At 34.2% G+C, this 13623-nt stretch overlaps 1 protein-coding gene across 1 annotated transcript in view; it reads right to left on the reverse strand.

Annotated features, from left to right (window-relative positions):
* Nucleotides 1-318: 318 nt before the first annotated feature.
* Nucleotides 319-13623, reverse strand: part of LOC102975405 (platelet glycoprotein 4-like) — a 57826-nt gene continuing 44521 nt past the window's right edge. Inside the window, 5 exon segments of the mRNA XM_028489452.1 lie at nt 319-467; nt 1296-1357; nt 1917-1990; nt 3010-3128; nt 3836-4023. Of these exon segments, the coding sequence (XP_028345253.1) occupies nt 319-467; nt 1296-1357; nt 1917-1990; nt 3010-3128; nt 3836-4023 (592 nt within the window).

Consider the following 13623-nt stretch of genomic DNA (forward strand, 5'->3'; position numbering starts at 1 on the left):
ACATATATAGCTTTTGTGCAACATTCTAACTTTTCAAGGGTGAAAATTTCATATTTTAGCCCATTCCTCCCAGAATAAACATGTAATATAGTGATATGCTTGATATTAATAGGCCTTATTACTCATTCAGCCTTCATTTATGTTTTAACTTACATTAAGCATCTCAAAACTTCAAGGATGTATTAAAAACATTAGTTGACCAGACATGTTCAGAAATATTTGCAGCCTAATTTATAACCTCTTTTTGATAAAATGAAAACAGGTAATATATAAACTAATGTTATTGAAGCTCTATATAATTTTTGTTATATACTTATTTTACTTTGATCTGCATGCACAGTATGAAATCATAAAAGAAGTAAACATCGCCACACCAACACTCATTAAGATCATTTCTACCAGACCAAGGAGGTTTATTTTTCCAGTCACTTGATTTATGAACATTGCTCTCTTCTCGTCACCCAGTGGTGCCAGTCTGTAATCAAGTTAATAATTTTTAGCGTTATTTGGGTAGTTTAGTGGAGCAAAATAGTCAAAACCCTACACTTATGCATCAGTCTTTTTTCAAAACACTGCATAAATTTTAGTCAAACCAATGGAAGTCCTTTTGCATGTCAAACAAGGTAATAAATGCCAAGGTGGAATATTTAGAGAGAGAAATATAATCCTCTTTCCTTTAAACATGTTATATAGCAGTTTTCAATACACTGGCTTCACTGATCAATACAATGGTCTTACAGAAATATTTTCCAGTTTTCCGAAGGATGTTTCCTAGTGACAGAGGGAAATGGCAAATATCAACAGTTTCCTTCCTCTAAAGGCTTATGAAATGCGTTTCCTAATTCTGTGGCTAATCAGTTCCATGATTCACACTAAAAATATCTTGTCAGGTAATAGATAAACTGCCTATACCTACTCGGACCTGGTCTTTATAAACTTGGTTGGCTTTTATTAGCAGTTCAGAATTCACATTGAGTTATCTGGAGTTTCACGTTTGCCTGACTCTTTCCCATCACAGGCAGTATGACAAGAAATAGTGTTTAATAGATGCATTATGAAAATAATCTTAAATGATAGGAAGTACTTTGTCTTTCTAAAATAAAAACACTGAAGTCTAACATAATGCTGACATTTCTGTGTGTCTTGGTTCTCTCAAAATAATTATATAATTAATAATATATGAACTTGTACATATGGGTAATGGAAACTCATACAACTTCAAATACTATACATACTCATTCAATTTTCAAACATCAAAAGCTTTTTCTGTATACAAAGAAGTTTAGATTAAAAAATACTAACCTCATTAAGCCAAAGAATAGGCATCGTATAGTTCTGCTTCAGACCCCTTAATGTTCTGTTATATAAATTGAAAATAATTATGAAAATTTATACTAATACATTACACATATATAACAGAAATGTTAGTAATTACTAGTGTAAATGAATGTTCAGAAATTAGTTGCTCTTGCAACTAATTTTTGTTCCCTGTAATGAATCATTTAAATTTTAATATGGCTGTTTCTCAGACATCTTTCACTCTTATAAATCTTTCTAATACAGATTTCTAATTAGATTAACTTTTTCTAAGCATATATTTTCCCTTTCAACAAATTATGCCCAGGAAACTAAAATATGAACTCTAGAAACTGTTGTCATGGAAATATTTGGACAGCTAGCAAAATGAGCAATGCCACCATATACTCATTCCAAAATGTGTTTAAATACCATTTCAATAGAAAATATATATAATTCTAAATTACAAATGAAAGTTACAAGCATTTAATAATTATTTAATGACATTAAGCCAAAGAGAAGTTGACATTTTATATTCTTTCCCCTTCCTTTCATAGATATACTCATATTCTTACATGAAAATACTAAAAATCATAATGAAGCTCGTTCAAGAGACTCACTCAATTTTTCTTGCTGGCTTAACCAGTATATTGATCTGCAGCTGCTTTGCAAATCATAAAGTAAATCCAGATATCTAAAAAGAGAACAAACTAAAATAATTACCAACTTCCTTTAAAAAAAAAAGTCTTTTATAAATCCAAAATTTATTTTTACTGTTATGTAGAACCTAAGGTGAAACTGTACTACTTGAAACTTATGAAATTTATTAAATAATTAATTGAACATATTAAATATCACATATATAACTCTCCATAATTAAATTTTATGTGTATATGCCTGTGCATATACAGATGTATATGCCTATGCATATACATGCACACACACAATTCCTTTTCCCAGCCTCGTGTCTAAGCTTTAGTTAGATTTGTGATATTTGTCTGAGCTGGTTCTGGACAATGAACAACAACAACAACAATACTGATACCTAGAACTCATACAGTCAATTTAAATCCTGAACTATGCATGTTCAACTATATATCAGCCAGAACCTGTGTATCATCAGTATAATTATAATACTACTTCTATCATTATTTAAACTGAAACATGCCTGCTAAAATTCTGGCATGTCATTTAAATTTTGAAAAGGAGAATATTAAAATAATTTAAAAGTTGAAACTGTGACAGTATAGGAAATTTAATAGATTTTTCCTGACACTAAGTATAATAGATCTTGCCTCAAATACACATATACCCATAAAATCTCTTTTAATCCTTTGTAATCTACAGTGTCACTTCATATAAGCGATGCTTGCAGTTAAGTATAAAATGAGCATAAAATTGTAATTTATACCAAATTGTTTTAAGCCAACTAGAATCATTCCATCATTGCTTTCCCTGACCTGTGAACAATTAAAAAGGTCTATAAAATTCCACATGCTAAAAAACTAGAATAGAATTACTGTGACATTTCATGAGCAACAATAGGAAGAGATCAGTGTAATTTTCATTGAGATAAAAGTAAGTAATTTATCAAGATTGTGATGTAATAAATATGATCAATAAATGTGATTCAGAAAATGGAGGTAATTTAATTTTTCCTTCATTTTTAGAAAACAATATTAAACCAATCAGATCAATAATGTAGTTGCTTACGGGTTCAGCATCTAAGTACGTACTATGTTCTTCTTCATTTGGATTTAAGCCTTCAAAAGGTTCTGTAATTTCAGCACTTGCATGTAGAAAATGAGGAAGTGAAATGTACACGGGTTTTCCTGAAAACAAGTTTTCACAGGCAATCGGAATAAATCATTTTCCTCATTACACATACCTCTCAGAAAAGATTTCCTTGAAAATAAAGCTTTTTAAGTTAAAAAAAGAAATGCAAATTTGGCTTTGAATACTAATTGGAGGGCCAGGGTAGGGGAAGATTATAACATCTAATCACTTTTGAACAAAAATAAAATTTAAACTTCTCCTAGTAACCAGTCAATTGATGTCTGTTGTTCATCACTTAGGTGTTTATTTTAAATATGTAAAGCTTAGCTGTTGAACACAAAGTTATAACCATATACCTTCATGTTTCAGGCAGTAATGTGTCTATGGACTGAGAATTTATTCAAGAGGTTTTTCTCTCTTTAGTCACACTAACTCCAACATGAAGTAGGTGAGCAAAATAAGATAGACTCCAAATTTCATGTTTGAGTCAATTCTTGTTTCAGAGACATCCTGAAATATACTTATTTTTATTTACCATTTTCTAGGGTAGAAAAAGTTAGAAAAATGTCAGCTGGATAAGTTGGGATGCTCAGAGTATTCTGGGAACTATTTTCATTTTACCCTAAATCTAAAAGGAGCACAGGGATTCTGCACAGCAAAGAATACCATCAAAAATGAAAAGCTTACCTATGGAATGGGAGAAAATATTTGCAAATCACATATCCCATTAGCATGGATAGTGACACTGAGAACTTGTACTCACCTTCTTTGCATTTGCTAACATCTAGCACACCATATAAGGTATAGTTTTTGGAGGTAATTTTTTCTGTGCAGGAACAATGGTTGTCTGGATTTTGAAGTGGAGATGCAAAAGCCCTGGATGGAAAAATGAACCTATACACAGGGATTCCTATCAGATCAATTTTGTCTTCAAACACAGCATAGAATGACCTAAACACAGATATGAAAGAGCTTCATTCTGGGAAACTGAACTTCATTCTGGAGATCCATTTTTTCCTATTTTTAAATTTGTATTATTGCTTTAACTTACAAAAATTATATATAATCTTGTTAGAATTCATGCTTAAATCTTAGGGAAAAAAATCTTGGGAAATTTTAAGGCATAGTAGAACCCTACTTGAGTATGAGCTATTCTTATCTTTGTTTTCAAAAGCTTCTGAGATTATTTTTTGCTTATGAACTACCAGAGAGTGTTTATATTGAAGACATTTCTCATAGTTAGTTTCCTCTATGGACTAAATATTTATATGACTCCCTCAAATCCTTTATTTGTGCCCAGTTTAAATGAAATAAACATAAAGTTTCAATCTTCCAAAGCTTAATCCTGGAGAGAAAGGCTGCTCACTTGCTGGGGTGCGTGCATGTGGGTGTTTATTGTATGTCTCCTACACTCCATCGTTTACTATGTGTCCACCATAACCCCTAAGTTTGTTGTCTAATTGTGAGTCTGTTTGTGTTTCGTAAATAAGTTCATTTGTATCATTTTTTTAAGATTCTACATTTAAGCAATATCACATGGTAGTTGTCTTTATCTGTCTGATTTACTTCACTTAGTATGATAATCTCCAAGTCCATCCATGTTGCTGCAAATATCATTATTTCATACTTTCTAATGGCCAAGTAATATTCCACTGTATATATGTACCACATCTTCTCTATCCATTTATCTGTCCATGGACATTTAGGTTGCTTCCATGTCTTGGCTATTTTCAACAGCACTGCAGTGAACATTGGGGTTCATGTATCCTTTGGAACCACGTTTTTCTCCGGATATATGCCCAGGAGTGGGATGGCTGGATCATATGGTAGCTTTATTTTTAGTTTCTTAAGGAACCTCCATACTGTTCTCCATTGTGGCTGTACCAGTTTACATTCCAACCAAGAGTGTAGGAAGATTTCCTTTTCTCCACAACCTCCCCAGGCTTTATTTGTAGATTTTTTGATGATGGCCATTCCTATCAGTGTGAGGTGATATGTCATTGTAGTTTTGATTTGCATTTCTCTGATAATTGACAATGTTGAGCATCTTTTGATGTGCCTCTTGGCCATCTGTATATCTTCTTTGGAGAAATGTCTATTTAGATCTTCTGCCCAATTTTTGACTGGGTTGTTTGTTTTTTTGATATTGAGCTGCATGAACTGTTGAAGATTTTGGACATTAATCCCTTGTTGGTTGCATTGTTTGCAAATATCTTCTCCCATTCTGTGAGTTGTCTTTTCATTTTGTTTATGGTTTACTTTGCTGTGCAAAATCTTCTGAGCTCATTTAGGATTTATTTATTTTTCTTGTGATTTCCATTACTGTAGGAGATGGCTCAGAAAAGATATTGCTGTAATTTACGTCAGAGAGTGTTCTGCCTATGTTTTCCTCTGAGAGTTTTATAGTATCCGGTATTACATTTAGGTCTTTAATCCATTTTGAGTTTATTTTTGTCTATGGTGTTAAAGGATGCTCTAATCTCATTTTTTTTAACATGTAGCTGTCCAGTTTTCCCAGAACTATTTAAAGACACTGTCTTTTTTCCATTGTACAGTCTTGCTTCCTTTGTCGTAGATTAATTGACCACAGGTGTGTGGGTCTATTTCTGGGCTTTCTAGCCTGTTCCATTGATCTATATTTCTGTTTTTGTGCCAGTACCATACTGTTTTGGTGACTGTAGCTTTGTAGTATAGGCTGAAGTCAGGAAGCCTGATCCTCCAGCTTCGTTTTTCTTTCTCAAGATTGCTTTGGCTACTCAGGGTCTTTTGTGTCTCCATACACATTTAGAAATTTTTGTTCTAGTTCTGTGAAAAATGCCATTGGTAATTTGATAGGGGTTGCATTGAATCTGTAGATTGCTTTATGTAGTATAGTCATTTTGACAATATTCTTCTTTGAATACAAGAACATGGTATATCTTTCCATCGGTTTGTGTCATCTTCAGTTTCTTTCATCAGCATCTTATAGTTTCAGAATATAGGTCTTTTGTCTCCTTTGGTAGGTTTACTCCTACGTATTTTATTCTTTTTGATGAAGTGGTAAATGGCATTGTTTCCTTAATTTCTCTTTCTGATCTTTCCTTTTTAGTGTATAGAAATGCAAGAGATTTCTGTGTATTAATTTTTTATCTTGCAACTTTACCAGACTCATTGATGAGCTCTAGTAGTTTTCTGGTAGCATCTTTAGGATTTTCTATGTGTAGTACAGTGATAGTTTTACTTCTTCTTTTCCAATTTGGATTCATTTTATTTCTTTTTCTTCTCTGATTGCCATGACTAGGACTTCCACAACTATGTTGAATAATAGTGGCAAGAGTGGACACCCTTGTCTTGTTCCTGATCTTAGAGGAAATGCATTCATCTTTTCACCATTGAGTATGATGTTAACTGTATTTTTGTCATATATAGCCTTTATTATGTTCAGATAGGTTACCTCTATAGCCACTTCCTGCAGAGTTTTTTTTATCATAAGTGGATGTTGAATTTTGTCAAAAGCTTTTTCTGCATCTGTTGAGATGATCATATGGTTTTTATTCTTCAGTTTTTTAATATGGTGTATCACATTGATTGATTTACGTATATTATTTTGTCAAAAGCTTTTTCTGCATCTGTTGAGATGATCATATGGTTTTTATTCTTCCATTTGTTAACATGGTGTATCACACAGATTGATTTGCAGATATTGAAAAATCCTTGCATCCCTGGGATAAATCCCACTTTAGCATGTTGTGTTGTCCTTTTAATGTATTGTTGGATTTGGTTTGCTTCTATTTTGTTTAGGAATTTTGTGTCTATGTTCATCAGTGATATTGGCCTGTAATTTTCTTTTTTTGTGGTGTCTTTGTCTGGTTTTAGTATGAGGGTGATGGTATCCTCATAGAATGAGTTTGGGAGTATTCCTTCCTCTACAACTTTCTGAATAGTTTGAGAAGGAGAGGTGTTAACTCTTCTCTAAATGTTTGATAGAATTTACCTGTGAAGTAATCTGATCCCGGACTTTTGTTTCTTGGGAGTTTTTAACCACAGTTTCAATTTCAGTACTTGTGATTGGTCTTTTCATATTTTCTATTTCTTTTTGGTGCAGTCTTGGGAGGCTGTACCCTTCTAAGAATTTGTCCATTTTTTCCAGGTTGTCCAATTAGTGACATATATTTGCTTGTAGTTGTCTCTTATAATTCTTTGTATTTCTGTGGTGTTTGTTGTAACTTCTCTCCTTTTTCACTTCTAATTTTATTGATTTGAGCCCTCTCCCTTTTTTTACTTTATGAGTCTGGCTAAAGGTTTATCAATTTTGTTTACCTTTTCAAAGAACCAACTTTTAGTTTTATTGATCTTTTCTATTGTTTTCTTCAATTCCATTTCATTTATTTCTGCTCTGATTTTTATGATTTCTTTCCTTCTACTAACTTCAGGTTTTGTTTACTCTTCTTTCTCCAATTGTTTTAGGAGTAAGGTTAGGTTGTTTATTTGAGATTTTTCTTGTTTCCTGAGGTAAGATTGTATTGCTATAAACTTCCCTCTTAGAACTGCTTTTGCTGCTTCCCATAGGTTTTGGATTGTCAGGTTTTCATTTTCATTTGTCTCTAAGTATTTTTTTGTTTCCTCTTTGATTTCTTCAGTAGTCCATTGGTTGTTTAGTAGCATGTTGTTTAGCCTCAAACTATGATTTTTACAGTTTTTTTATTATAGTTAATTTATAATCTCATAACCTTGTGGCTGGAAAAGATGCTTGATATGATATCAGTTTTCTTAAGTTTACTGAGGCTCATTTTGTGGCCCAATGTGTGATCAATCCTGGAAAATGTTCCAAGTGCACTTGGAACAGTATATTCTGCTGCTTTTGGATGGAATGCTCTCTAAATATCAATTAAGTCCATCTGGTCTAATTTGTGTTTTAAAGCCTGTGTTTCCTTTGGTCTTCTTTCTGGATGATCTGTCCATTGATGAACGTGGGGTATTAAAGTCCCCCAGTATTATTGTGTTACTGGCGATTTCTCCTTTTATGGCTGTTAGTATTTGCCTTATATATTAGGGTGCTCCTATTTTGGGTGCATATATATTTACAATTGTTATAGCCTTTTGGATTGATCCCTTGATCATTATGTAGTGTCCTTCCTTGTCTCTTGTAACAGTCTTTAACGTCTGTTTTGTCTGATATGAGTATTGCTACTCCAGCTTTCTTTTGATTTCCATTTGCATGGAATACCCTTTTCCATCCTCTCATTTTCAGTCTGTATGTGTCCCTACTTAATTGTTTTGGGTTTGTTTTTGTAGGTCCTTTTCTTCTCTTGTGTTTCTCACTTAGAGAAGTTCCTTTAGCATTTGTTGCAAAGCTGGTCTGCTGATGCTGAATTCTCTTAGCTTTTGCTTGTCTGTAAAGCTTTTGATTTCTCTCTTGCATCTGAATGTGAGCCTTGCTGGGTGGAGTATTCTTGGTTGTAGGCTCTTCCCTTTTATCACTTTAAATATGTCATGCCACTCCTTTCTGGCCTGCAGAGAAATCAGCTGAGAAATCAGCTGAATCAGTTTCTGCTGAGAAATCAGCTGTTAATCTTATGGGAGTTACCTTGTACGTTATGTGTTGTTTTCCCCTTGCTGCTTTTAATATTTTTTCTTTGTCTTTAATTTTTGTCAATTTGATTACCATGTGACTCAGCATGGTCCTCCTTGGGTTTATCCTGCCTGGGACTCTGCACTTCCTGTACTTGGGTGACTGTTTCCTTTCCCATGTTAGGGAAGTTTCCAGCTATTAGCTCTTCCAGTAATTTTTTGGGTCCTTTCTCTCTCTCTTCTCCTTCTGAGACCACTATAATGTGAACGTTGGTGTGTTTAATGTTGTCCCAGAGGTCTCTTAGACTGTCTTCATTTCTTTTCATTCTTTTTTCTTTGTTCTATTCTGCAGCAGTGATTTCCATCATTGTGTCTTTCAGCTCACTTATCTGTTCTTCTCCCTCAGTTACCCTGCTATTCATTCCTTCTAGTGTATTTTTCATTTCAGTTATTGTATTGTTCATCTCTGTTTGTTCTTTAGTTCTTCTAGTTCTTCGTTAAACATTTCTTGCATCTTCTTGATCTGTGCCTCCATTCTTTTTCCGAGATATTGGATCATGTTCACTGTCACTACTCTGAATTCTTTTTTGGGTAGATAGCCTATCTCCATTTCACTTAGTTGTTCTTCTGGGGTTTTGTCTTGTCCTTTCATCTGGGACATACTTCTCTGCCACTTCATTTGTCTAATTTTCTGTGATTGCTGTTTCCATTCTGCAGGATGCAGGATTGTAGTTCTTCTTGCTTCTGCTCTCTGCCCCTTGGTGGATGAGGCTGTCTAAGTGGCTTATAAAGGCTTCCTGGTGGAAGGGTCTTGTTCCTGCCCACTGGTGGGTTGAGCGGGGTTTTGTCCCTCTGGTGGGCAGGGCCATGCTCATGAAGACATTAAGCAGCCTGTCTGCTCATGGGTGTGGCTGTGTTCCTGCCTTCTTCATTGTTTTGCTTGAGGCGTCCCAGCACTGGAGCTTGCAGGCTGTTGGGTCAGGTTAGGCCTTGGGGAGGAAATGGTGGCCTCCAGGAGGGTTCATGACAATGAGTACTCACCAGAATTGACACTGCCGTTGTCTTTGTTTCCACCATGAGCCACAGCTGACCCCCACCTCATCAGGAGGCCCTCCAATACTAACAGGTAGGTCTGGCCCAGAGTCATATGATGTCACTGCTTTTTTCTGTGGGTCCTGGTGTGCCTGGGACCTTGTGTGTGCCCTCCAAGAGTGGAGCTTCTGTTTCCCCCAGTCCTGTGGAATTCCTGCAATCAAACACCGTGCCCCTTCAAAGCCAGATTCTCTGGGGCCTCCTCCTCCCTTTGCCAGACCCCCAGGCTGGGAAGCCTGGCATGGGACTCAGGACTTTCAATCCTGAGGGAGAACTTCTCTGGTGTTATTATTTTCCAGTTTGTGGGTTGCCCACCTGACAGGTATGGGATTCAGTTTTATAGCAATTGTGCCCCTCCTACTGTCTTGTTGTGTCTTTTTCTTTGTCTGTGGATGTAGGATATCTTTTTTGGAAGTTTCTCGTGGTTTTTTTTTTTGTTTTTTTTGGTTGTTGTTGATGGTTGTTCAGCAGTTAGTTGTGATTAGGGTGTTTTTGAAAGAAGGAGTGAGCTCACATCTTTCTATCCTGCAATCTTACCAGCCAATCAATCCAGAAATTTGTATACATGTAATTTTTAAATCCTCCAGTAGCCACATTTAAAACTGATAAAAATATCAGTTATATTTTATTTAACCCAGTATATCCCAAATAATATCATTTTAATGTATAATCAATATAAAAACTAACAAAATCTAAAGATCCAGTGTGTACTTTATACTCATAGCACATTTCAGTTTGTACCAGTCACATTTCAGGTGCTTAATAGTGACAGGTTACTAGCTGCTACCATATTCAACAAGTCTGTATACTATACATATTCAATGGTATTCAATTTTATATTAAATTTTCCCACTCCTTAAAAATAAATGAAAGTTTTAAAAGAAACAATGGCAAAACCACATGTTGTTAAAATTGTGATTGTGTTTTTCTACCCAATCAGTAGAGTGGCAATTTCCTTACCTTGAGCTTCCTTTACAAGTTCTTTTGGTAAATGTTGTTCTTACTTTCGATTGTGATTCATTCACCTAACCTTATGGCTGATTAATGTTTTTTAAATCATTTATTGAAGTTCTCTCACTGAACAGAATTTCATGCAAATAGTTTGAAAATGTATACATCAAAATAAAAAGGGCATTTGTTGAGTTTATTGAACCTCTACAATTGTTAAGATCCATGGCACACACTGGATATAAAAAGAAATAACTAGATAATTCCTCCATTTACTCCACAAATGAATATCAGTAAAATGAGCCACCACTGAATGTGTTTGTTCAAAACAGTAAGACCCATCCTTTAGTTATGAATACCACACTCTTTTTCTTGTAACTGCACCTTGGAATCTTCTTACATTTCACTTATACTCTTGTGTTAAGTGAAATATAACAGAATATCACAGTGAACTTGATCCTGACATTGAGATAATGGGATACTGAAGGTTAACTTAAACTCCCCAGATAGGTCCCTAAATGGGCATTGTCTACAACTGCCTTCCCAACACCTTAGCCATTAAAGGAAAATAATACATCAAAAAGCCTTAAAAATCATCTGAAATATCATTGAAGATTATGTCATAATGACACCATAAAGTACCATGAGTCATGACCCTAAGATAGTGGATACTAGCAGGACTCTTTTTTTAAAAAAATACATTCAAATGTAAATCAATAGTATCATTTTTTGTCTCTTTAAGCTTATTAAAGAAGGTATATGAAGTACTTCTAAATCATGATAAAAATGTTGGAATTTTTCCATTTTATCAGTCTATTTTCCTAGTGCCATAACCAACAGTCTCTCTCACACAGGTTATGTCTGAGTCCCTGGCCTGTCCAAACTACCTCCGCTCCTAGTTTGTTTTACTTCTATTTTCCTCTTAGATACTTTAACTTCATGCCTGATGCTCTTGTATTTATATTATGGTCATTAATGAATCCTCCAATTCCTGTTTTAAAACTTCACCACTTCTTAGTTCTGGACAGTTTTTAAATACATTTTTTAAACTCATAAAGAATACTATTTAAAAGAAGCACAGTATATTTCTCTCTGTATCGAAGGATTGAAGTTTATTCTTAGGAAATTACTAAAGTTAGTGGTATTGGGATACCTGACAGTTTATTCACAGAAATGCATCACTTGGAAAGTAATTTCTTCACCCATCCCCATGGCTCAAAGCTCTACAAATCAAACTCAACAGTGGTTTTGCTGGGTTTTTTTTTTTTCCTAGAAGAGTATTAACAAAATTAAACATGCAAAACTCAGCAGTACCTTTGTGAAAATGAACATTCCCTGTGTTTCCTTTTTATTCCCTACCTTTTACATAACTTTGTTTTTAACATTTTCCATCTTCATTATATACTTTCCTATAAAGTATTGCCTCACTAGCTTTGTAAACGTTATGCTCTGCTTCTGTTGATATTTCTTAGTAGCTGAAAGCTCACCTCTGATTTTAATTACCTCATTTTGATTCCCCTTGCTTTTTAAACCTTAATTCTTAAACTAATAGGCATATGTGTACTTTGCTTTTCTTCAAGGAGAATAATAACTTGGATCTAACTATACTTTAAATTTGAGTTCATAGCACCTTCTTTCTTCCCAACTCTACTTCAGAATGTTCACTTGTGCATACATTTTTCATGGTTAGTACATTGGTTAGTACATATGTAACCTTGTTTTTGTTGCTTCTGTTGTTCTTTTCTCTGTAATTCTGATCATTTTATTCAAAATAGATGGCTCTACTTGCAAGTTCACTGATTCTACTTCATATTGAGACCTCCCCTTGGATGAATGTTTTACCTTTTGTAATTATATTGATTTTTAAATTCTTTCAGTTTTAAATTATTATCTATACAGTATATACAAAACATGTGAACAGTAACTACTACTCTAAGTTTTTCTAACCCCTTACTTCTGTGTCCAGGAAGGCAGTTAATTAAGTGAAGTTTTTGCAAAGCAAACATTTCCTTAGGAATGCTGTAAAGGTTTATCCTCAGTGGTTAATCTTGAGAAATTCAGTCACATTAGACAGATATTTACTAAGCCTGTATAAGAACCGAGATTCTGAATTATGTTGTAGGGATATAAAGACAGGTAAATGCATACCCCTCCAGAACATTGTAGGTATGATGGTGGATTTGTGAGAGAAAGGAGGTGATTTCACTGTGATTATTACCACAAAACAAATGCCCTTACCTCTACCATTAATCATGTCACAATCGCTTGCCCACTAAGAGACATGCCTTAGGAATATTAAAAAAAAAAAAAAAAAAAAAGGAAATGAACATTCTCATTCCAAGAGCACCATCTCACATTACTTTGTCTATTATGATTCAGTACTTCTGCTAAAATAATAAATATTGATTAGACTAGATGTGACAAATGCTAAGTTTAAAAAATATTCTAAGTCATTTGGTCTATGTTTTGTTTGAAGTTTTCATCTTGTTGAGGTAAATGAAGTGCCTGTTACCATTAAGTGGCCAGATTATAAAATAAAAACTGCCAAATGTTGTTAGTTAGAAACAATTTGGAGCAGCCAGAGTTCTTCAAAAAAATTTTGAGAAATATTTATCAGAAATTTAGATCTCTACTTAGGGTTAAGTTTTTTTTGTTGCAATGGGAGAAGTGGATTGTATCATAGTATGTTGAGTGTTCAGCTGAATAGGAGGAAAATATTAAGTGGATAACTGATGCAAACTCAGTATGAGGGAGAAGAGGGCAGTGTGGAGGAGGACAGAAAGAAGCAGATGTTTGATCAATAGCGATTGGAAACATGCAGATAATCAATTTATACTTTTCCCCTCTTTTAACTCTTGCATGAAATGACATTAAAGTAGGACAAAGTTTATTAATTTATAATCTGGTATCTATTTAAGATGTTTGTATTGTTTCCTGGTATATATACATATAACAGTAGAG

Source organism: Physeter macrocephalus, chromosome 5, assembly GCF_002837175.3.
Source record: "Physeter macrocephalus isolate SW-GA chromosome 5, ASM283717v5, whole genome shotgun sequence".
In the NCBI taxonomy this organism is placed as follows: Eukaryota; Metazoa; Chordata; class Mammalia; order Artiodactyla; family Physeteridae; genus Physeter; species Physeter macrocephalus.